Raw genomic sequence first — 22,612 nt, 5'->3', positions numbered from 1 at the left:
ATGAGCTAGTGAGAACCCGAGCGACATATGGCAGCACAAATGCTCCATTCCTTAGTCACCTTTCCTTATTCGAGAACATGTTCCCTCGAACAATTGTGGCGCTTACACCCCAGCGGCCGTGTGCAGGATCAGACCCCCCTAATGCTGTAATCCCAAACAACTGCCCCGCCCAGAGGCGCGGCTCCCAGTCCCTTGCGCACCAATGAGGAGGAGAGGGAGCCTACACAGGTACAATATACCTAATAGTTGGCTTATGCTGCACACCGGGGTGGCTTCCTCCCCCGCCTGCCTCTTCCATTTGGTATCGCCCAGAATCCTTCGCTTTACGTCACCGCCCACTCTTTCTTCCATCCTCCCTCTGGTGGTATCGCCCCCGCGCCACAAGCTGCAGCATCCCAGCTCAACCCCGCGCTCCCCCTGTTGCCTGCGCAGTGGTACAGCCCGAGCTGACTCGGCCCCGCGGAGCGCCGCCCCTCGCAACGGCAGTGGTGCTGCCCGGTATTGCCCGGCAGCCTCCGCCGCCGTAGTTAGGGCCGCGTTGTTTGCGTGTCTCTCTCTCCTCCCCCCCGCGCTTTGTTGAAGTGGTAGAGGCCGCTATCGCTCGGAGTCTCGCCAGCCGCCGCCCTCGCCCCGCTCTCTCGCCTCCGCCGTCCCGCCTTGCCTGGGGGGCCGGTGGGGCTGGTGTGTATGAGTGATTTATAACCGCGACCCCGCGATGTCCACGCCCGCCCGGAGGCGCCTCATGCGGGACTTCAAGAGGTAAGCGCAGCGGAGGGACGGTTTCCCGGAGTGGGGGAGCGGGCAGGAGAGCGAGGAAGGTGGTGAGGTGATCAAACATGGCGGCGGCGGAGGGAGCGCTGCGCCGCTAGCGTAGTGGGCAGTGTTGCGCTACTTGCGCAAGGTGGGCAGGCGAGCGAGCGAGCGGCTCCCGTAGAACGGGGGGGGGGGGAGCGCTACGCAGTTTGCGCAGGCTGGGTGGGAAGGCGGTGCTGTCACTCCTGCCACTGAGCTGCTGGTGTCCCTTGTCCCTTTCCCTCCGAAAACAGGCTTCAGGAGGACCCCCCGGCGGGAGTCAGCGGGGCTCCCTCGGAGAACAACATCATGGTGTGGAACGCGGTTATTTTCGGGTGAGTAGGCAGACCCTCTCCTCCCACCTGCAAGTGCCCCCCCTTTCAGGGTAAACATTGGGGAGAGGGACCGGGACGGGCAGAAAAAGAAAAAAGAGAACTAGAAATTTAACCTGTCCTCCCTTTCTCAGAAGATGGTTTCTGAAGACAGGTGCATATTCCTGCATTGCATAGGGTTGGACTACATGGTCCTCAAGGTTCCTTCCCACTCTTATTATTCTGTGAGATAACTGAGATACTTCCAATTCTGCCTCTCCCCATGTGAACTGATCTGGACCCTGCAGTCATCCATCACCTGAGGCCCTTCTTCATGTGTCCACCTCTAGGAGAGGTCCGGAGGGTGGAAACATGTGAACGAGCCTTTTCTCCTGGTGGCCCCACTTTTGTGGATTGCGCTCCCTGGGGAGGCTTGCCTGGCGTTTTTGTTCCACATCTTTAGGTGCCAGGCAAAAATATTCCTCTTTTCCCAGCCCTTTGGATAATTAAGCACTGTGGTCTTTTAAATTGCTTATGTGAGTGATGGTTTTTTTTGGGGGGGGGGTATTGTTCTTGTTTGTGCCTATGTTATTATGTTTGTATTTTGTATTGTAAACAGCTCTGTGAGCCTCAGATGATGGATAGAAATGGTATAGAAATTATAGTATAGTATAGAAATGGTATAGAAATTGAATAAATAAATACTAATAATACAACTTACTACTAGTAGTACTTATTCGTGTTAACTCCTGAGCCTTTCTGCACCTTCAAGGGATCAAGATGTCACTGATCTGTTTTTCAAAAACATAGGCATATGCATACATTTATTCCCAAACATAGGAATAATAGCTGTAATTATTATTATATTAGAACACAACAGCTTGTATCCCATGAAGAAGAGAAAGATGATGATGATGATAGTGATAGTATCATCATCATTATACCCCACCCATCTGGCTGGATTTCCCCAGCCACTCTGGGCGGCTTACAGCATATATCAAAATGCAAGTGTAGGAATTGTAATTGCTATCATTGTGCTGGTAGTTGCATCTTGCTCCTCTCCTTCCAATATGCTCAGGGTGGGGTGTTTGTGTTGCTATAATTATTGCTTTAATGATTATCATTGTCATATCTTGCCTTGCTCTTTGTCCAAGGAGGTTAGGGCTGTGTGGTTCTGCAGGGATGACAGTATAGCAGCTATTTTTCTTAATCGTATTTTGCTCTTTGTCCAAGGAGGGCAGGTGGTGTTGGTTTTTAATCTGCACAACAGGGCTAAAAGGCTGTATATCCACGCTGAGAGGTATGTGAGAGAGTTTCCAAATACTAGATCTGGCGTTAGCCATAATTTTTTAAAAAAAATCTCTTCCTGTAAGGCAGTGATCACCAACCTTTCTGGTCCTGTGCTCAAATAGACTTTAAAAAAAGCCTTCCGTTCTACCCAATAGAATAGGCTGTGATGTATGTGGTTCTTACAACCATTTCATCCATTTGCACAATTTCTGCTGGGGGCAGAAGAGGACCCTGTGGGCTCCAGCGGAGGCCTCTGCAGGCACATGTGCGCTCATGAGACCATGTTGGCACCCCCTGCTCTAAGGAGCTTTAGAATGTACACATGGTTGTCATTCCATCGCTCTCCCTATTATCCTTGTGACAGACCTGTAAGTAGATTACTTGGGGTTGGTGTGGAAATATTGTTGCCAGTGGTGACCAGGAATCTTAATTTTGTTGACAAGCAAAGCAAAACTCCCTATATATCCCACCAGGCACAATGTTTTTATTTTTAAAAAGCTGCTGGCAGTGCAGGGTCACAAGACTGCAGGTTTCATGTTTATATTGGAGCACTTTCAGTGCCTTGGTCTGGGAAAGGAATGGGAAACCTGTGCCCCTCTAGCCAGTGTTAGAAACAAAATATGAAAGCTAGGAGCTAAATGGCACCTTAAACCTAGATTATAGGTGCTACAATGGAACGTCTAGGTGTGCATTTTTATAACAAAAATACAAAGCTGAAAATGAATGAACTGCAACTAAAATAATATGTTCATTTCCCCGTGGTCTAGTCCTTCCTCTGCCCACCCCCTTAATATTCTTAAGAGGGTCTTTTCTCCAGTCTTCGGAGAATAGCTGGAAGTGGGAAGGCAGTTTTAATCTGAAATCTTAGGCGCAGTTCTGCTCCCAGAGCTCAGAAACTGCTTGCGCTAATGAAGTTCCCTGTCACAAAATGTGCCTAGAACAATGGGGGTTTCGAACACCGCCTCTAGCTGTTGCTGGACTACAACTCCCATCGCACCTGAATATGGGCTGGGGCTAATGGAGTCCCACAACATCTGGAGGGATGTTCCCACCTTGGTATAGAAATAAAGGGTTATTAAAAGCATGCAGTAGAAACATTGCTCCTCCCTATAGCCCTATTCTCTGCTATGCAAGGGATAAACATTACTTTTTGTGGTGCAGAAAGCAAGCAAGCCAGGCAACTAGAAACAACTGCTGGCTATCATATCTTGCTAGCTTGTAGTGAACTTTTGTAAGTTAGGATGAGAGAGTAGCTGTAACTGGCCTAAGAAATATGGGGTGGTGGTTGTTATTTTTGTTTGTTTCTTTGTATGCATTTTATATTGTAAACCGCCCAGTGATCCTCGGATGAAGGGTGGTATAGAAATTTAATAAATAAAATTAGTAAACATCCTCTGTGAGTTTTGTGGCTGAGGAACAATTTGACCATCTAGTTCAGGCCCTTGCCCCCAGCAGCATTCAGAGGGATACTTTTCTGCTAAGGAACTGCTGTTCACTGTAGAGGATTCTAGAGTTTGCTTTAGGTTGGAGACTCAAATCAATAAAGCACTGACTGAACTTTACTGTTCCCATATACCAGGGGTCTGCAACCTGCGGCTCCGGAGCCGCATGTGGCTCTTTTACACCTTTGCCACAGCTCCGGGGTGGATACTAGAGAGGGGAGGAGGCGCATTGTGCGTCCCAACACTCCCCACTGTGGTGGGCGCTGTACTGGCTGTGACGTCGCATGGTGGCAGTGCGTGCGTTAGTCACGCACCGTCCCGACGTCACCTTCCCGCCCGCCCGCTACATTGTAAGGGGCATGTACGCTGGTCACTGCATTGAAAGGGGGCATGTACGCTGGTCACTGTTTTGAAGGGGAGTGAAGAACACACACACACACAAAAAGGTAACTTGTTAATTTAACGTTTATTTCTATGAGGAGGAGTAATACTGAGGGGTCAAACAAAGAAATAATTAAAAAAGTGACAAAAAAGTTGTTTTCATAATGATGAGTTTTGCAGCTCCCAGTTTTTTTTCTCTTCGGAAACGGGTCCAAGTGGCTCTTTTTGTCTTAAAGGTTGCAGACCCCTGCCATATACTGAGAGTAAACTGAGGAGTGTAATGAATGTGCTTCCTTGGCTGCACTTTGCAGGGAAAAGTCAGTGGTGCTGGGCAAACCTTCTGAGCGCAGTTTCTATGTCATTACTGATCTTTTAATTGAGAAACTCCACAACAAGCTTCTGAGGAATTGTTCCCTCTGCTAGATAGAAAAACACTGCCACCTCTGTATCCAACCGTATTATGCAAGTTTGCAAAGCTGCAGTGAAACTCTCCCCCTTCAGCCTGTTTTTGTGGTGGTGGAGCTGATTCCTGCCCCAAATTTTCAGCAAGAATTCTTTTCTTCTCATATGCAGGGAACTTCCTTGCTCACTATTTAGCAACCACCACATGCTGTAAGATTGTCCAAGGAGTAGGTGCTGTTTCTGCCTTCTGAAGTAACAAAGCCACTTAGGTAGAGCCTGTGCCAAAGCTCCTCGAGTGACCTCCATCGAGGGTAGTCAAGAGCTGGCTGAATGATTTCCTCCCCCCTCCAATACACATCCTTATTTTCTGCATGGGATACTAAGCTTGCCTTGCCTTAAAGGCTAGGGAAACACTATATTGGGGTAGGAAGTATCTTTCATGCCTTTGGAAGTATTGTTCTTTCATTTTATTCCCTGCAGAAACTGTGCTTCAGTAGTGCTTAGCTCAGTTGGTTAGAGGATGGTGCTGATACTGTGAGGGTTGCAGGTTCAATCCCCGCAAGGGACAGCTGCATATTCCTGTATAGCAGGGGGTAGGACTAGATGATCCCCATAGTCCCTTCCAGCTCTACAATCTGTGATTCTGTGTGGGACTGTTTTGTTCATATTCTTCCCGTTTCATTTGTCTCTGCCTTCCCCAACAGAATTTAGGCTGCATTCCTCAGGGCAGGAATCTTTCTCTTTTATGTTGCTCTGTAATGTGTTATACGTATTAACATTAGCTAGAAATCTTCAGGTTGGTCAGCAAATTGAGCAAAAACCCAAAATCCACTGAGCGTTGTGTTCTTTTATTCAGGGGAGGAAATATTTTCTGAGTATATGTCTAGTTACCTGTGGCAAATAGGTTGCCATCAGCTCCGAGCCATGCCCAACCTTGCACTGCTGCTATATTGAATTTAAAAATACCAGCAAAACTGGAGTTGGGGACAGTGAGCAGCGGCAAGCGTGCAGCATCCTTAGCTCTGCCATTTTAAAATGAAACAGTGCTATGGAGACTTTGGGTATGGCACCCCCACAATTTGTCCTGGATAGTTTCTAGGTTGAGAATAGAATTAGAGGTGGCAGCAGCATGGGAATGGGTGTCAGTTTTACTTTACACAAGTAAAACTACCCAGGTGTAGAAATTGTGAAACTGCTAAAACTTTGTTTCTTGTTCTAAAGCCCTTAAGCCTTGCTCATTCTAACTCCTGTTTCTGTTCTGGGCATGGATTAAACTACATGTCATTTTGTAAAGGCTGAGTGCCAGTTTAATAATGAACTAACTTCACTAAGCCAAATGTAAGATGCTGACATGCTCTCTCCTCTTTCAGGCCTGAGGGAACCCCATTTGAAGATGGTAAGTATTAAAACAAAACAAAACATTTTCAATGGGCAGAAGGGTGATGTGATCAAATTGTTAATCAGTCTTAGGATTCCACATCAGAATTTCATGGGTCAGTGTAGCTCAGAAGCAGAGAGTCAACTTTCCCTGGCCTCTCAGTATAATTTAAATGTTTCAGAGAGAGAATGATGCCATGTCCTCCTCCCCCCCCCCCATCAGCCACCCTTTCTAGAAAGGGGATAGGTGTGTGGGAGAAGAAAAACTTTGGCTGGAAGATAAGACAGCTGCAGTTAAGCACTTTGCTTTGAAGTGGTGACTAGGCTTACTGTGTAAATAGTACCCTTTACTTAAGAACTTTCTTGAAGCTACTCCTATAAACAAAGTCTGTTTGGGGTACATGTTCAGAACCATCATATCTTTCATAACCCGTGTATTGGGGTACATGAAGGATGGCTGTCTCCATAAATAGGGAATGTTACAAATATATCCCTTGGATGAAAACTGTATCATGCCCTCTCACCTTGACTATTGTGGCCTTCTCAGTCCTCTTTCTAGCACTTTTCTACCAGCAGCATTCACATCCCTAGTTATCCTGATCACATGGTGGTCTTTCTTAAATTTGCACATTGTTTTCTTGCCCTTCCCTTGATCCAACATACCTTCCACATCAGAACCCTTCATGGCCTTGCCTTCTCTTAACACCCCAACATATTCCTGCTCTTTACTACTCCACCTCCCTGCTCTCAGCCATCTCAAGATCTGTAGCTTCCTTTGACCCACTCTATCCTTGGTGCCTCTTATGCTTAGAACTGCCATCTAGAACTCCTGTCTTCCTTCAAATCCCTCAGAACCCACCTTTTCCTTGATGGCTTTGGCACAACTCCTTAGGTCCCATGTCTTACTGTAACTAGGCCTGTGTACACGTAACTGAAATAAACAAAATCTTCCTCTTTTTAGCGCTGCTGCTTTCTCCGTGTCAGATTATATAAGCCGTGGGGCAGGAGCCTTTCTAATTGGACTCTGTAATGTGCTGTTCACATTTGCAGTACTACATAAACAGTAATGCTTTGGCTGTGAGCTTCCTAAAGCCATTTGGCTGAGGAAAGGTGGACTAATCTTTGAATCTCATGTACCAAGAGAATTTTGTGAAATGGTTGGTGCTTCTGCACTTGAGACCAATGGGAACAGGGAGTTTCCATTTGTAAACAAGATACTTATAACTTGCCTCTCCCCATTGCAGGAACTTTCAAGCTTACCATAGAATTCACAGAAGAATATCCAAACAAGCCACCTACTGTTAGATTTGTGTCTAAAATGTTTCATCCAAATGGTATGTACCACCTAAAATGAAGCGATTTGTTCCTTAACTGCAGTAGTGGTCACAGAGGTGGACCTGATACTGATAGTTGCAGGGAATTTTGGACTCTCTCTCTCTTCTCTCTCTCTCTCTCTCTCTCTCTCTCTCTCTCTCTCTCTCTCTGTGTGTGTGTGTGTCCATATGCTAATTGTTGCTGAGTTCAATCCTACCTGGCCTCTCAAGTTTCTAGTGCAATCAGATTATTTCCCTCAGTGACTTCCTTGATCACAAAGGTGTAGGGTTCTTTAATTTTTAAAGGCAAGGGGAACATATTTAAATAAAACCATATCTACTTCATAGCAATACCTGCTCAGTTTTAGGATTTCTTATAATCCTAGTTCTCGTCTGCTGATTCTGTTTTAGCTATATGATTTCTGATGGAAGCATGAAGAAACTTTTCTTGTGGTCACTAACCAAGTGCACCCAATTTAAATTTTTAGCACTCCTACAGCTGCTGATGCTTTTGTAAATGAGTTTTTAATGGCTTTTTTTAACATGATTTTGTCATCTTGCATTTATATCTTCCCCACTTTATGAAGAATTTTAAATCCTACATTGGAAAGTTCACATTAGGCAATGGGGTACATGCTGTCACTAGGGTGACTGGCATAGATCTTTGAAAGGAGACACATTACTGCTCTTTAAATCTTTTCTTGATATGCCATGCTGTGAACTTTTTAATAATCAGAGTTGTGAGGTTATAAAGGAGGATGTGTTGGTGGAACAAGGTGAACTTTAAAAATTCATTTCACCAGGGGCCTGCTCCATAACTTGTTGAAATCAGGTATTTGAGGCACAAGTTGTCAGATGCTTTTTCTATGGGCAGCTTAAGATAGTTATGCAGCAAATGTTGATAATTAGCTGGGAGTGACAACATAGCAAGAGAAACTTGAAGGCACTGATTCTTGTTATGAAACTCATTAATTTCCTTTTGTAGTCTATGCAGATGGTAGTATATGTCTGGATATTCTTCAGAACCGTTGGAGTCCTACCTATGATGTGTCATCCATCTTAACATCCATACAGGTAACATCAGGGCTGTTGATGACCTTGCTAATACAGTTTGAAGCAGTGTAATAACTAAGGTGGAAACCTCTATCTGCCATGGGATTCCATCATCATTATTTATGACCCATCTTTTTATTTCTGTAAATTGGTTTGTGAAAGTATGGAAATGCGTATTTATTTCTCAGTGATTATTATCCACTGTATTCACAAGTGTACTTAAAAAGATCAAGAAAATGTTTTCACAAACTGAAACAGCTATACATTTAAAAAGTATTGCATCTTTTTCTAGTGGTGGTGATTATATTTAGTCTATTTTTGTACCATTGTGTTTTTAGGTGTATTTGGTGTAGCAGAGCTGTATTCTTACAGTTCAGAGCGTACTTTCTTCTCCCCTTGCTTTTTACACTTCTGTCATTCACCATCAAAGTCTTGCCTGAAGCCAATGCAAGATGACTGCTGGCAGACCAAAAGCCCTGTCCCCCCATTCTCCATTAGAATGATGGAAGAACAGTCCATCGGAGTTGATTCTGAGTCTAGTCCTATAGGCTTAAAGAAGTGGCTTGCTGCACACATTAAGCTTTGCTGTCAAAACAAAGATAATTGTTCATCGTATAACTAGTACCTGTGCAGAGTCCATGTCGTTGTGTTAAAAGCAATGGGAAGGGTCAAGCTAAGCAGCGGGCTTGAAATAGTCAAGAGATCTTCCTAATATTCATGGCATCTTTTGCTACATTGAATTAATCACTTTGCTTGCATTGTGTGAAACCTCATTATGAAGCCTGAATCATCTTTTCTTTTCTCTCCCTCCCCCCCCCCAAACAGTCTTTACTGGATGAGCCTAATCCAAACAGTCCAGCAAACAGCCAGGCAGCTCAACTATACCAAGAGAATAAGCGGGAATATGAAAAACGGGTTTCTGCAATAGTAGAACAAAGTTGGCGTGACTGTTGACCCTGGATGATGCAAATGAACACTCTGATGAGGAAAATATATGTATGAAGTGTCTGAGTCATCCTCCTCCTCCTCCTAGCATCACTGCATTTACTTTGAAAAGCAAAATAGCTGTTGTGCTGTTGCCACCCACCCTTGCTGAAGCTTCTTTCTCCTTGGACATCAGAAAGCACCCCCTCCCCTCCCTCTTGAGGTCAAATGTACCGTACTTGGGTTACTTGTGAAAGAATTACTTAAGGCTGAATTCCACTGTCTGTGATCTACCATCTCCAGTCTTAGGGCAGCATTGTGCATTTCTGTAGTGGACACTAAGCTTTTAAGTGTAATTGTGTTATACACAGTGATGCTTACGTGTAGCTTGATTTTAAAAAAAGGGATATTTATATACAGTATACATTTTTAAGTATGATTCAAGTGCTAGCATTTTAACTGCTGCTATCAGCTTCAGTGCATCTGTAAGTACTGTGTGAAGAACTAGATTTCCCTGCTGCTTTATCTTCCCCCTGGTTTTTTTTTTTCCATTTAGCAATGTGATGAAAGTATTTGGAATTGAGATGAAATTGAGAAATGGACTATTATGTCAAGCTCGGGGCGGGAGGAGAGAAGGGGGTTGCAGTCTGCTCTATGGGTCATGTGCAAAGTGATCTATCATTGTGTGTGGTAACATATTCAAGGTTAAGTGCTAGGTATCCTTTCTGTAGGGCTCTGCTTAGTTGTTTTTCGAAGCTTTTGAACATGGTTATGGGACAGGGGCGGACAATAACTTTACTAATGGTAAAAGAGGGCAGAGAATGAGGAAAAACCAAAGTGCTTCAAAAAAACTTTTATTTCCCTTAAATAATTTTCATCCAAACATGCTCTTGAGAAGATATCAAGAAGCTACTGTTATGTTGTTGAAAAAAGTAGCAAGGTCAAAAGTGCTACTACTGTATGCTTCGTTTTTTCTTTCCCCACCCCTGTGCAGTTTTACAAGTTCTGCCTTTGCAAAAGCATTTTTGTAAAGCAAAGCTCAAATCAAACATTTTGGATACCTTAGGCAGCAGTGTGGGAGGAGACTGTCAGTGTGCTTGTCTGCTCTACCAGTGTCTTCTGTGTACATTGATCTGTTCAACTTTGCACAAGTAACCCATGTAAGAAACTGTACATTTTTCAATTACTTGTAAATAAATTCTTGAAGGGAAGATACTTATCACTATTTTTATTAAGACAAATTATTCTGGTGGTAGTTGATCCTCCTCAATCAAGCTGTCTTAATCGACTGTGGATGGTTACATCTTGTAGAAACAGTCTTGGAACACTGACCTCATCTTCCTATCAGCAGTGGGGAGCCTATATTCCTGGGTGTTGAGATACGACAGCTCCCATTTTCTCTGACCTTGCTGGCTGGGGTGGAAGGAAGAGTTCAGCGGGATTTTTGCCTTACATGGTATCTTGATGGTAAATTAGTATTATATACAGTTGTCGTAAGGCATCCCTCTTTGTTAATGTCTACATGAAGGGAGAGCTCATAGCACTTCTCCCACAAGTGGTACCCCACATGCTATTTTATAAAGTTAAGCAGTTTAAAACCCAATGGACTGTATAAGGTTTCTGGCAAAGTGTTTCTCACTACTTAACTTGCTACCCTTCCCTGAAACTTGGAGGGGCCAGTTGTCAGCTGTCACATTCCATTTACACTCACATTGGTTTCTGAGAGCATTCTGTGCCATTTTCAGCAGCTGCTTGGGGGCTGTGCATTTCCCAGCATCCTGTTTGTAAACACCACAGTTACTTTTTGTATTGGCGACTGATAAGCAAAACAGAAAACCAAGAGCAGGTATGCCTGCATGCTGGGAAACAGCTTGCAGCGTAGGAATAAACTACTCTTAAATGGAGGCTGGTAAGCTAGCACACCAAACCAACTCTATAGAGCCGCCCTTTGTTTTCAATTAGCTTTGCTATCACTGCTTTAATTTGGTTTCCTCACTTAGGTCATGGGTACATTCTTTTCATATAAGCTAGCCTTGTCTGGAGGGGTTTATCCCCACCAAGTAAATCTTACGTTTTCTTTCTTGGATGCTCATGCTGTGTTTCAGGAGTAGTTACCATTTTTGGTCGAAGGGGTGCATTTACCCTTGGAGATGGGGGTGGAGCATTGCCAGTGGTGGGTGTACATCTTACACATATAGGCACTGAGCTTCCCCTCTCAGCTGATCTGTGCTTATCAAACCAACCATCAGTATGGGGAAGCTGGTAATTTGTACAGCCATCCAGTTGCCGGGCTGGACAGTGACATTTTAACTTTTCTGCCTCCCTTATTGCTGCCTACTTCCTTTTTGCCACTACTACCAAAATTATTGGGAGGCTTGGAACAGCCTGAAAAATATGGGGGTTTGGATCAGGTCTCTGGGTTGGGGGCTACCCACCCACCCCGCTCTTATGACTGACTGATTGATTGATTGATTAATTGATTGATTGTATATACCGCCCTATACCTGGAGGTCTTAGGGCAGTTCACAGAATAAAATCAAAACAAGCCAATAGCCACCCCAAAAAAACCCCCAAATTTTTAAAAGGACATGGGATGTCAATCAAATCAACTACTATTTGTAGTAGTAGCAGTAGTAGTTATAGTAGTAGCAGTAGTATTTCTGTTCCCTTCTGAGTTAGGAAAGAGATTTTGCTGGCACACAGTAGCTAGCTATCTCCAGTATTACCTCTCTTTTTTTAGTTCTCATGATTGGCAAGAGAAGCTATGGGTTGTTACATGCTTCAGTACCTTTCCTAGGTGGCAAAGGTCCAAGAGAGTGACCATTAAATAATTAGTTAATTCTTCAAGGTGGTCCCAGGTAGCCCAGTAATATCTAATTTATTAATTTTGAAAGCCTTCCTGTTGATGGAAATGGTGCTTCTGATTAAATTGGGCAATGGGTTAAAGCTCTCGGTACAAGTCTCAGAAGAGGTATTCCACCTTCCCTCATCCATAAAGAGGAGTGGGTGCCTCTTCTTGGATGGCACCTGCAATGATCTGTGTGCATAAGCTAAACTTGTTTTTATGCATAAAACAAAGTTACACAGGCTTAGTAAATCAACCAGATTTACTCATGGCATCCTCTACTTATTGTTTCTAGCTATGGATGACGGTTCCCAGAAAGACAAGTAGATTGAAAAGGTGGTTGATTTTTGCATCCTTAACAAGGCTGCATTTTCTTTAAAGGCTCCTGGAACTGGAAAGGAGGTATGCCTTCAAAAAAGCTTAGTTTTCGAGTAAGAAAAAAGGGGAAGAGAATCACGCACACACTAATCAAATGCCCTACAGAGAGAACCTTTTACTTGTTTCTCTCCATATTTTATACAAGCACATGTACACGAAAAATGCAGTGGAAGGAAATGAAAAGTGGAAGCAGCACACATAGAAACAAGTGGACCTGACCCAAGAGTGTTTATTTTTTTAAAAATACTTCACTGAACAATAGTTGTAGGAGAAATCCACTCCACCAGAGTTCATCTTTCTGTTAAGGTGATAGAAAACGCTTTAATTTATTCACTAACATCATCAGATTTGGAAAACAAAAGCATGGCCACTTGAGGCAAAACCCAGAGCCTTGTATGTTCTGCAGCATGCAGAATAAATCAATTTTATGTCAAAGAATTACAGATTCTGGCTCTTATGACGGAGGTGGGGAACCTGTGGCCTTGAACCAGATTTTGCAAGGCAACAATTCTCATCGCCCAAGGACTCTTGGGAATTGAAGTCTAACAACATCTGGGTTCCCTATCCCCTGCTCTATGAAATAACAAAAATTAGAACAAGCTTGCGTGTGTTTATATAATCCCACACATACAGAGCTGTGACATGCTCCTCAGGCGTCTTCCCCAAGAGGAAGCAGAAGGCATTGCCTCAAACTCTGAAAGCTATCATAGAAACCATATGCAACTTGCCACAGTTGAACACACTTAAGGCCCACTGATTTCAGTGGGAGTTTTATGCCATAGTGCTCCTACTAAAATTAAAACAACACAAAATTAAAACAACTCCCACCCACTTATGAACTTTGGCTTATAAATATAGATTTTAAATAAAAATCTGAGACTCAGGCTTTTCTGACTATCTCCCATTCTGGGTTTATATCAGGGATGGAGAACCTGTGGACCTCCAGATGGTGACCGGCTCCTAATTCCCCTCAGCCCCAGCCAGCATTACCAATGGCCAGGGATTGCGGTAGTTGTAATTCTGCAGCATCTGGAGAGCCACAGCTTCCTCATCCTTGGCTTTTAGGGTACAAATGAAGAAGGCAGTCTTGGGTAAACCAAATCACGAATTACTCTAATGATGCTGCATTTTGAATAAACTGAAAAGCAAGTTCCCCATCCTTCCCACAATAAAATCCAACATTTTAAATACAAAACATGCAATTCTTTGCATGTCCAGAAATAAAAATCTATTTATTATTAATACCAACTTTACATAGTTTTCTACATATTGCCACCTTCTTTATTTTTGCATTTTTTATTTTATTTTTAAGTCAAAAAATAGAGAAGGAAATCATCCTACCCTTTTGCTTTAAAGCGGTGTGCAAACTTTCCCTGTCACACAAAGTGTTCCTGCTATTACAAAACTAGGAAAATGTGAAGGAAACAAGCCTTTTCCAAGAGATTTCATAAAACAGTTAAACTGCTTATATAAAGCTCTTATTTTTTTCCCTAAGAAAGTTTTAGAAAATTAATGAACAAGTAAAACAGGTTTCAATCATTCCCACATCCATGTGCAACTTTCGCTCGGTTTAATGGAGAATTCAGCCTCAGTCTGAACATCCCCAGAAGAAATGGATGGCCCTCAAGTCTTATTTATCCTGTGGCATAATGAGTTCATAATGGCCAACCTGACCATCTTGCTTTAGCTGGTGTAACAAGTCTTCTTTACGCCTCTTTCGGCTAACCACTAAGTATCTATCACGGCCCTGTCCATGGGATTTACTCTTAAGCCCGTATTGTTGGGCTATCTGATGAATCTGTTTGCGCTCATCGTTGGTCAGTTCTGTTGAGAACGTCAGATCAACTTTGCTGTCCGAGAAGGCATAATTCTGGATGATCTGTTCAACATCTTTCTTTGCAATTTTTGACCCCCTTTCATTGTCCATCCCAAGCCCTTCCCTTTTGAACTGTTCCTTCACGGCAATCGGTTCTCGGATCCCTTCCCCACTTTTCCCCAAGCCACCGCCTGTCCAGCCCATTTTCCTTAGAATCTGATTCCCAATGTTGTCTTCCTTGATCTGCTGCTTCGATGCTTCTTCTGCTGAACGCCCGCAGATCTCGTTCCTTGAGATGACGTCTTCGACGGTGCCTTTTTTCAGGTTGTTGATGACTGTTGGTTGGGTTCTTTTCAGGACTCTGACAGCCTCTTCTGCCGCCATGTGCTTGACACTCTTCTTGACCCCAATTGCTTCAGCGATTAATTCCTTTTCCAGCATCACCTTGCACCTCCACCGGATCCCCATCACCCTTTCAAAGATGTACTCCACTGTCATCTTGTTGAACTGAGCAGTGTCGTTCAGGGTGCACACAGGGTTCATGGAATTCTCATACACAACAAGTTCCTTCAGACTCTTCTTCTTGGGGGGAATATGAGTGGCCCCGCTAAATTTGCGAACCTGGACTGCTTTGGTGGGCCCAGTACTGGACTGGGTCTTCTGGAGAACTTTCAGCGCTTCGTCTGCTGCAGCATGCTTGCTTGTTTTTTTCGTGCCATACCCTTCGGCTAAAAAGTGGTCCTGCAAATAGACACAGCAGCGCCACAATCTATTTGGCATCATGGCATATTTGTATTCAATTGCCATTTTGTTGAAGGAGGCTGAATTGTTCAAAATTCCAATGGCATCACTGGCGTTTTCTGTGAGGACAAAGTTAGTCCAATGTTTAGCTGAACTGGAGCCCTGCTGGGGGTTAAAGGTCAGCTGCCCAGGTGACCATTCTTTCATGGAAGTGACAGTGTCATACAAATGCTTGAGCACTGGAGGGAATTCAGGAGGAGATTTGCCCTTCTGACATAGCACTAAATCCTCCAGGGTGGTGTTCTTGTACTTTCGCTGGGCAACCTTAACCTCCACAGGCTTTTGCAGCAGAATCATTGCCAGTTCCGTCGCTCGGTCCCTCGATCCATTTTTGCTGCCGGCATAACCTGTGGCCAAATATATATCCTGACACCTCACCTCACAAGCAAAACCATCTTTTAGGAGCTTCTTGTTATCGGGAAGGTCCTCAGGGGAAAAATATTTCAAGTGGGAATAAATATACTCAGGGTTTGTCCTGCAAGCCTGTATGGATCGTGTCAACAGAAAAGTGTAGTTAATTTTGTCTGGCTCGCAACTAGCTTCAGGGCTAGCAAGATTATTGCGGACTGCAACTGCAAGTCTGTTAATGAAATACTGCTTGGCTACTATAACCGATTTGGGAAATGTTTCAGAGGCAGCCTGGAGAAGAGAAGGCCCCCACAAATCTGCTGCAACACCACTGGTAGAAGAGTCTTCGTTTTTGGAAACCACTTCAGCTTCCATCTGGTTTCCCTGGGTACTTCCATAACCTAAACCTACTGTTCTGGAAAACTGTGTGTCCTCATCCTGGGTACTGAAGCTGCTGAAAACCCGATCAGCGTAGTTTTGGATTTGCTGGGTTATGTTCTCACTGGCCTCCTCTGCTTCATTTTCTGAAGCAGGCTTTTTTCCTTCATCTGGAGTATTGCTGGCTACAAAGTGTATAGGTTCAAAACGAGGCCTGACATGGTATTTGGCAGTCTGCTTCCTTGGAGGTTCGAGACCTATGCAATGTAAGAAGTTAAAAGAGGATTTTTAAAATGAAAAATGAAACATGGGTGAAATATAACTTTTCTCTGCAGGCATGAGAAATTGTAACTTTGGGCCGGGGGGCAGAAGTGGAAGGCAGATTTTCAAAATATTATATTCCATAGCTGTGTGATTAAAGCTATGGCTGAAAACGCATACAGTCCGCGGAAGATCCACTTATTTAATGGAACTTATTCTCAATTAAGCATACATAGGACTGCAACTTCAATATTCCAGTGTCAGTCAGTTTTATTTAGTTTCTTTGGGGGCGGGGAGAATTGTAAAGTGGCAAGACTTTGCAATTTGAAAGAGGAAGCACTTTTGGTTTGGGAACTACAACTATATGTTGCAGTGTGGAGGTGTATCTGAGGATCAATTTAATAATCCAACAATGGGGCAAAAAAGAACTGCTGTTGCCTATATTAGGTTCTGGCAGTGATGAATCTTCCACAGAAATCCTGTTTTGCTGTTGACAGTAGGAGGGGGAAGAGTTACAGAGAGGTGAATTAAAGGGGCAGAGGAGGTGAAATGAAGTGAGCAGAGTTAAAAAAAGGAAAGTGAAGGAGACATAGAAAGGTAATACCAGCAGATAAAAAGGAAGCAAAAGAAGGTGAGAGAGAAAGGAAATAAATTTTTGAGAAGGTAAAGAAAATGTGGAAGAAGACATGAGCTGAGAGAAAGAGGAAACAGGCAGAGACCTAGTGATAGAAAACATTGAGAAAGAAGGTAAGACAAAAGTAAATGACAAGAGATAAAGGACTGAGAGGGTGCAAGGAGGAGGCAAAGAGTGGGAGGGAGGTGTAGAGGAGAACAACAGAGGCAAGACGGGTGGTGTGAGTCCAAAAGTGCAAGGTAGGCAGAGAAAAAGGCACCAGCAGTTGACAGAGAAAAGTTATGGAAAGCTAAAAAAGTGACAGAAAGCCTTTCGGAGGGGAATATAACACAAATATGACTTGCCCTCTTGCTCAGTGTTAACCATGGAGTAAAGATAAAATATAAAAGAGGACACATCTACTAAAAGCGTACAAAATTTGACCGACGATATATTAAATATTGGCTCACATGCTTTTTTATAGTGTGTGACGTGTGCTGAGATGTCAGCACAATTAAGTATAAATCAAAAGTGAAAATCTGAATGTGGGTCCCATGTTGCTGGTTGGGATTTAGAGGTGGGTCTCAGGTCTAGATTGGCTGAAGACCACCGTGCTGGTGCAACTGTTGCAGCGCTGGATTTCTCAGCTGCACAACATTTAAAACTCACTCGTCCACTAGTGCATGAGGCCTTGGGCTAGTGGACAAAGAATATTAGATACAGCCCTTGGTCTTTTCATGCCTGACATTGCTGATTCATTTATCGTCATTAAAGAGCCAATTCTGCTGTGAATGGAATGGAGGGAAATGGAGACACTCACTACGAGATGGAGAATTGTCCGGCAGGGAGCGTGGCCTTTTAGTTGCCTTGGCATCAGGCACCAATTCAAATGACGGCATCTCGCCAATGTCAATCCCTTCGGCCATATGGAGGACTTTCTCCATAACTTCAGGGCTATACCTGCATTTAAGCAAAGGAAGCTTTAAGTTATAGATTGCCATTACAACACCCCCCCCCCCTTGCAGCTCTACTCCTACCTCTGCCCACCAGAGGACTACCTAAGTGGGTGTCCTGTTGGACCAAGAGATGTGTGGTTACAACACCTTTTCACACTTTTGCCCAGCGAAACATAATACAAGATACAGGAACACAGGAAGCTGTTTTATTCAGAGTCAGGCCACAGATCCAGGTAACTCAGTATTGTTTATGCTTGGAGTAGTCCATGTGGCTCCCTCCATATATTGTTGGACACTAGCTCCATCATCCCTGCCAAGTTGTATCCCGGCTGGGGCTCATGAGAGCTGGGAGTCCAGTAACATCTGGAGGTCACAGATTGGGGTAAGCTGCTTTTGGCAAAAGGAAAACTATCTGGAAACTCACAGCTATACTAAAGAAAACTGTGGATGCAAAACCTTCCATCATGATATCTAACTGGCAACTATCTCCAGTTCAAATGTAAACAATGGACAAGATAAAGGAATATGCTGGCGTTGATCTTTGGCACAAGGGGTGCTATGGAGAGACACGTGGCATTTCCAGCAGCAGGGTATGAGAAAAGAACCCAGACATTGTGAGGGCAACTGTTGTAACAGAACAGACAACGCTGAGTTAGAAGGACTAATAGTCTGGCCTGGTACAAGACTCTTTCCTATGTTCCTAAACCTTGTTGATTTCTGACCCAGTTAAGTGAATGGAGAAGGCAGCCACTGGTCAAGGACAGCTTGATTCTTAGCATATGCAACCTCTTCCCCACCAGCACTTTTTTTAAGGCTGGTAGCCAAAACAGGGAATACTGCACTGAATACTTGAAGGTCTGTTTTCAGTGGCTGCTATGTCATAATGGCAAAGCCCACACCATACATTTAAAGCACTACTGTACCACTTTAGACAGTCATGGCTTCCCCAAAGCATCCTGGGAATTGTCATTTGTTAAGGGGGCTGAGAGATGTTAGGAGAATCCTTTTTCCCTTTGAGGGCTACAAACAATCCCTCTTCCCATAGAACTATGTAAACTTTGGCTCTCAGAGGGAAATAGGGGCCTCCTATCAACTCTCAGAACCCTGAATAAACTACAGTTCCCAGGATTCTTTGAGGGAACCCATGGCTGTTTAAAGTGACACAATGTATGGTGCAAGTGTGGCCCCAGTGGTAAAAAAGACAGGGCTTCCATGCCCTCTGATCTGCCTGTAACTTTCTTGTTTTGGGGGGGGAAAGAGAGAAGAATGGGTGATAGTTATTCTGGGGAGAAATAAAGGTATTTGGCTCAAAATGAAGTAAAGTTAAGGAAATGAGGGCTGCCTACCAGAGCAAACCCAAACAGGGTACAACAGTGAACATGGCAGACTGTTAAAGATCCCCACAAATATACAAGGCCTTAAAATATTTGGAGAAATATTGCTTATGAAATAGAAGATTTGTCAAGGACTGGTTTTGACCCACGACAGTGATGCCAAGCCAATAAGCAATGTTCTTTTGAAGAAGACATGTACAGTCTCAAGGGTGTTGGGAACTTGCAATTGTTTTGTGAGTCAATAAAGAAGATAAACAGAAATTTTAATATTCTGCCTTCCACTGGCATTGCTCTCAGCCTCTGTTGCTGCTCTATAATGGCAATCAGACAGATGTCAATGAGGTGCTCCCATGAGGGCTGGGGAGATGGAGGCTAGCACCACCACCTATTGTTGTACTACCCCTTCCTTATTCCTGATGAACCCTTATACGGAGAACAGGGCGAATGGGGGGCTTTGCAAATTGCCCTTGCAAAAAGAAACTTTGGAATATTCTTCCTGCAGAGATTTGTCCAGTTTCCTCTCTGTTGCCTTTTGAACCAAATGTGAAAGAGTTTTTATTCAGTAAGTCTTTTCATGGTTAGTTCTACTGCTGTTTTCCCAAAATATTTTATTTACTGTGCAGTTGATGTTTTTAAATGGGTGGTTTTAGTGCAGCATGCCCTTGTTGATTGCACTGCTACTGGTTTTCTGTTTGCAAACTGTCCGTTGTATTTAATTGCTAGAAGAGCATGACTAAAATATTACATACCAAACACTAATAATCACTGCATGGAAAGGAAAATGAGTTGTGAACAGAGAGTAATGGGAAGAGAAAGGGGAAGGGTCAAAGGTGAGTGGTAGAACATGCATCTGCTTGGCATGGAGGTCACAGGTTTATTTCTTGACATCTCCAGACAGGGCTGGGAGAGATCCCTGCCAGATATTCTTGAGAGCCACTGCCAGTCATTGTACAGGATGGGGAGTGGGCAGCGGCGTAGCTATTTATTAACAATTAATTAATTAATTAATTAATTAATAATACCTAGGGATGGAGAGCCAGTGGCCCTTTAGACCTTGTTGGAGTCCAGCTCCCATCATCCCTGGTTAATAATAACAGCACTGGCCAAGCTTAGTGGAGCTGGTGGAAGTTGCAGGCACAAATTCCCCACTGCTCTTGTGAATTAGAAGAAAATCTTCCTCTTGTGAACTTCTGAACTAGGCACACCAGTGGCTGGCGCTGGACAAGGCAGCGTTTTGTACCTAAAACCACTGTAGGGAAGGGCTGCAAATCAGTGGCAGAGCAGCTACTTTGTTGGCAGGAGATCTCCCTGGTTTATTTTCCTTGAAACCCTGGACAGCCGCAGCCGGTTAGTACAGAAGACAGCATGGAGCTGCATGGACCGATATAATAGTTGCGCTGAGTCCCTAAGCAAAACAACCGGAAACAGCTTAACGGCTGAATCAGTGAAAGTATGCTCAAGGCCAGGCGTGCGTGGGTGGGTGGGATCACAGAGTTGTAGAGTTGGAAAGGATCCTGAGGGTTGTCTAGCCCAACCCCTTGCAAATAAGGAATCTTTTGTCCAGCACAAGGGCTCGAACCCACGACCCTGAGATGAACAGTCTCATGCTCTACCGGCTGACTTATCCCAGCAGCTCAACAGACCTCTATTAACAACTCAAGCCCCCTCCTCCTCCGTTAACTGCGATACGCACCCAACGTGTCACCAGGGCTGTACACACCACCAGTTTACCACCCCCCAACACGTGTCATTGCGCGCGCGATCGATCGCTGAAGTGAGGAAAAGAAGCAGAGAAGCGCCCCGCGCCTTACCTGCACCCCATGAAGACATGGTTGGCCCAGGCGTGGGAGAGCGCCAGGAGCTTCTGGAAGGAGACGTCTCCAGGGTAGTCCGGCAAGTTGCGGAGAAGGAACTGCCTGCGCAGCGCCCAGTGCCGGTCGCTCTCCGGCTTCTCGCGCCAAGGCTCCAGGTCGGGCTCCTCGGGGGGAGTAGCGGCTGACCCCTCGGCAGGAGGCTGCGGCGGCTGAGGAGGCACCGGCTGGGCAGAGGAAGGCGGCCGCGGCGACAAGAAATCCCCGCCGGGCAACGTCCACCCTCCGCCGGCCATGGGCTGGCCTTGTCCGGGCACCAAGGCCAACCGGCGCCGGCGTGAGGCGAGCGGGAAGGGGGGCAGCACTCAGGACGGGGCTCCCCGACGGACCGATCCCGTCTAACCCCGATCCGGATGCGGAAAGGAGAGCGAAGAGCAAGCGTGTCCGTTCACACGTGCGTGAGACCCCGCTCCTTCTCTCCCTTCAAGTGCGCTCCCCTTTACCCCTCCTCTGTCTTCTTTCCTTCTCGTGAGCATGCGCGAGCGCTTCTTCCTAGCTCCTCCCCCCAGTCCCGCCCGCTGCTTTCCATCTCTTCTTTTTCCGCTTGTCAGACGCTGCTCGCGTGGGCGGGATGGAACGTTCGAGCCGCGCGAGATCTCCGGAGGAGGCGGGGGAGCCTAGGGGAGAGCGAGTGAGGGGGGGGCGGCATGTAAGGGCCGCAAGGAGCGCGCTCCGCTTCTCCCACAGCGCCATCTGGAGGTGGGGAGGAAAAGAGTCCAGGCAAGCGAGCGAGAGCGCTTCGGCCGGCAAGGGGAGGAGGATGGAATCATTATTTGACTCTGGGGTTCGAGTCCCACGTTGGGTGAGAGTTTCCTGAATTATAAGGGGTTGGACTGGGTGACCCTCGTGACCCCTTCCAACTCTACAATTCTATTAAGGCAACAGATGTTTGCTGCTGAGGAAGTTCTGTGAATGCGTTTAATGTTATGGTCCTTCTCTAAAACCTTCGCATATTTGGAATCAAGAATATGTTTACCCCCAAGTCATATGAGGACAATGGTTGACACAGATTTTATTCTGAGCTAGAATCACACAACTGTAGTGTTGGGAGGGATTCCAAGGATCATCTAGTCCACCCCCTGCAATGCAAGAATCAGAGTTAAAGAATCATTGGTGGATGGCTTTCCAACCCATTTAAAAACCTCCCCTGAAGGGGAGTCCACTACCATTCAATGTAGTTCCTTCCACTGTTGAACAGCTCTTAACACCAGAAAGTTCCTCCTAATGTTGAGTTAGAATCTCCTTTATGGTAATTTGAATCCTCTGCTTCAAGGTTTCTTACCCCTGGAGTAGCACAAAACAAGCTTTCAGTAATCTTAGCTTCAGCAGTTCTTTAGCAGGAGGGAGGAGCATAAACACAGATGAGCACAGTAAGCACAGATACAGCAAGTTCTTTGCTTGTAAAGGTAAAGGTAAAGGGACCCCTGACCATTAGGTCCAGTCGTGACCGACTCTGGGGTTGCGGCACTCATCTCGCTTTACTGGCCGAGGGAGCCAGCGTACAGCTTCCGGGTCATGTGGCCAGCATGACTAAGCCGCTTCTGGCGAACCAGAGCAGCGCACGGAAACACCGTTCACCTTCCCGCCAGAGCGGTACCTATTTATCTACTTGCACTTTGACCTGCTTTCAAACTGCTAGGTGGGCAGGAGCTGGGACTGAGCAACAGGAGCTCAGCCCGTTGTGGGAATTCAAACCGCCGACCTTCTGATCGGCAAGTCCTAGGCT

The 22,612-nt window shown here is 45.0% G+C and overlaps 2 protein-coding genes across 3 annotated transcripts; one reads left to right on the top strand and one right to left on the bottom strand.

The window, feature by feature from the left end:
- Nucleotides 1–372: 372 nt before the first annotated feature.
- Nucleotides 373–10,496, top strand: UBE2A (ubiquitin conjugating enzyme E2 A). Its single transcript, XM_080991181.1, has 6 exons — nucleotides 373–759; nucleotides 1,047–1,127; nucleotides 5,989–6,014; nucleotides 7,240–7,329; nucleotides 8,294–8,382; nucleotides 9,187–10,496. Exons 1-6 carry the CDS (start codon nucleotides 716–718, stop codon nucleotides 9,313–9,315), a joined length of 459 nt encoding a protein of 152 aa, XP_080847307.1. The 5' UTR covers nucleotides 373–715; the 3' UTR covers nucleotides 9,316–10,496.
- A 2,223-nt stretch (nucleotides 10,497–12,719) lies between these two features.
- Nucleotides 12,720–21,408, bottom strand: NKRF (NFKB repressing factor). 2 transcript variants are annotated; one of them, XM_080991111.1, is made up of 3 exons: nucleotides 20,827–21,408; nucleotides 17,546–17,685; nucleotides 12,720–16,108 (listed from the first exon to the last, which is right to left on the bottom strand). In XM_080991111.1, the coding sequence occupies exons 1-3, from the start codon at nucleotides 21,120–21,122 to the stop codon at nucleotides 14,139–14,141; spliced, it is 2,406 nt and encodes an 801-aa protein (XP_080847237.1). In that variant the 5' UTR covers nucleotides 21,123–21,408; the 3' UTR covers nucleotides 12,720–14,138. The 2 variants fall into 2 exon arrangements, with proteins under 2 accessions (XP_080847237.1, XP_080847238.1); XM_080991112.1 differs by lacking the exon at nucleotides 20,827–21,408 and adding an exon at nucleotides 18,404–18,535.
- Between the last annotated feature and the right edge of the window lie 1,204 nt (nucleotides 21,409–22,612).

This window comes from Podarcis pityusensis, assembly GCF_964106645.2.
Source record: "Podarcis pityusensis genome assembly, chromosome: Z".
Classification (NCBI taxonomy): domain Eukaryota; kingdom Metazoa; phylum Chordata; class Lepidosauria; order Squamata; family Lacertidae; genus Podarcis; species Podarcis pityusensis.
Note: the sequence above shows the minus strand (reverse complement) of the source record. Positions and strands in the feature narration are given on the sequence as shown.

What these genes read in the sequence shown, in the direction of transcription:
- UBE2A (XM_080991181.1), top strand. Translation starts at nt 716, where the DNA reads ATGTCCACGCCCGCCCGGAGGCGCCTCATGCGGGACTTCAAGAG. An exon ending in GGGAACCCCATTTGAAGATG is followed by an intron (nt 6,015 to 7,239) that starts GTAAGTATTAAA and finishes TCCCCATTGCAG; the next exon opens with GAACTTTCAAGCTTACCATA. An exon ending in TAAAATGTTTCATCCAAATG is followed by an intron (nt 7,330 to 8,293) that starts GTATGTACCACC and finishes TTCCTTTTGTAG; the next exon opens with TCTATGCAGATGGTAGTATA.
- NKRF (XM_080991111.1), bottom strand. Translation starts at nt 21,122, where the DNA reads ATGGCCGGCGGAGGGTGGACGTTGCCCGGCGGGGATTTCTTGTCGCCG. An exon ending in CATGTCTTCATGGGGTGCAG is followed by an intron (nt 17,686 to 20,826) that starts GTAAGGCGCGGG and finishes GCTTAAATGCAG; the next exon opens with GTATAGCCCTGAAGTTATGG. An exon ending in GGACAATTCTCCATCTCGTA is followed by an intron (nt 16,109 to 17,545) that starts GTGAGTGTCTCC and finishes TACATTGCATAG; the next exon opens with GTCTCGAACCTCCAAGGAAG.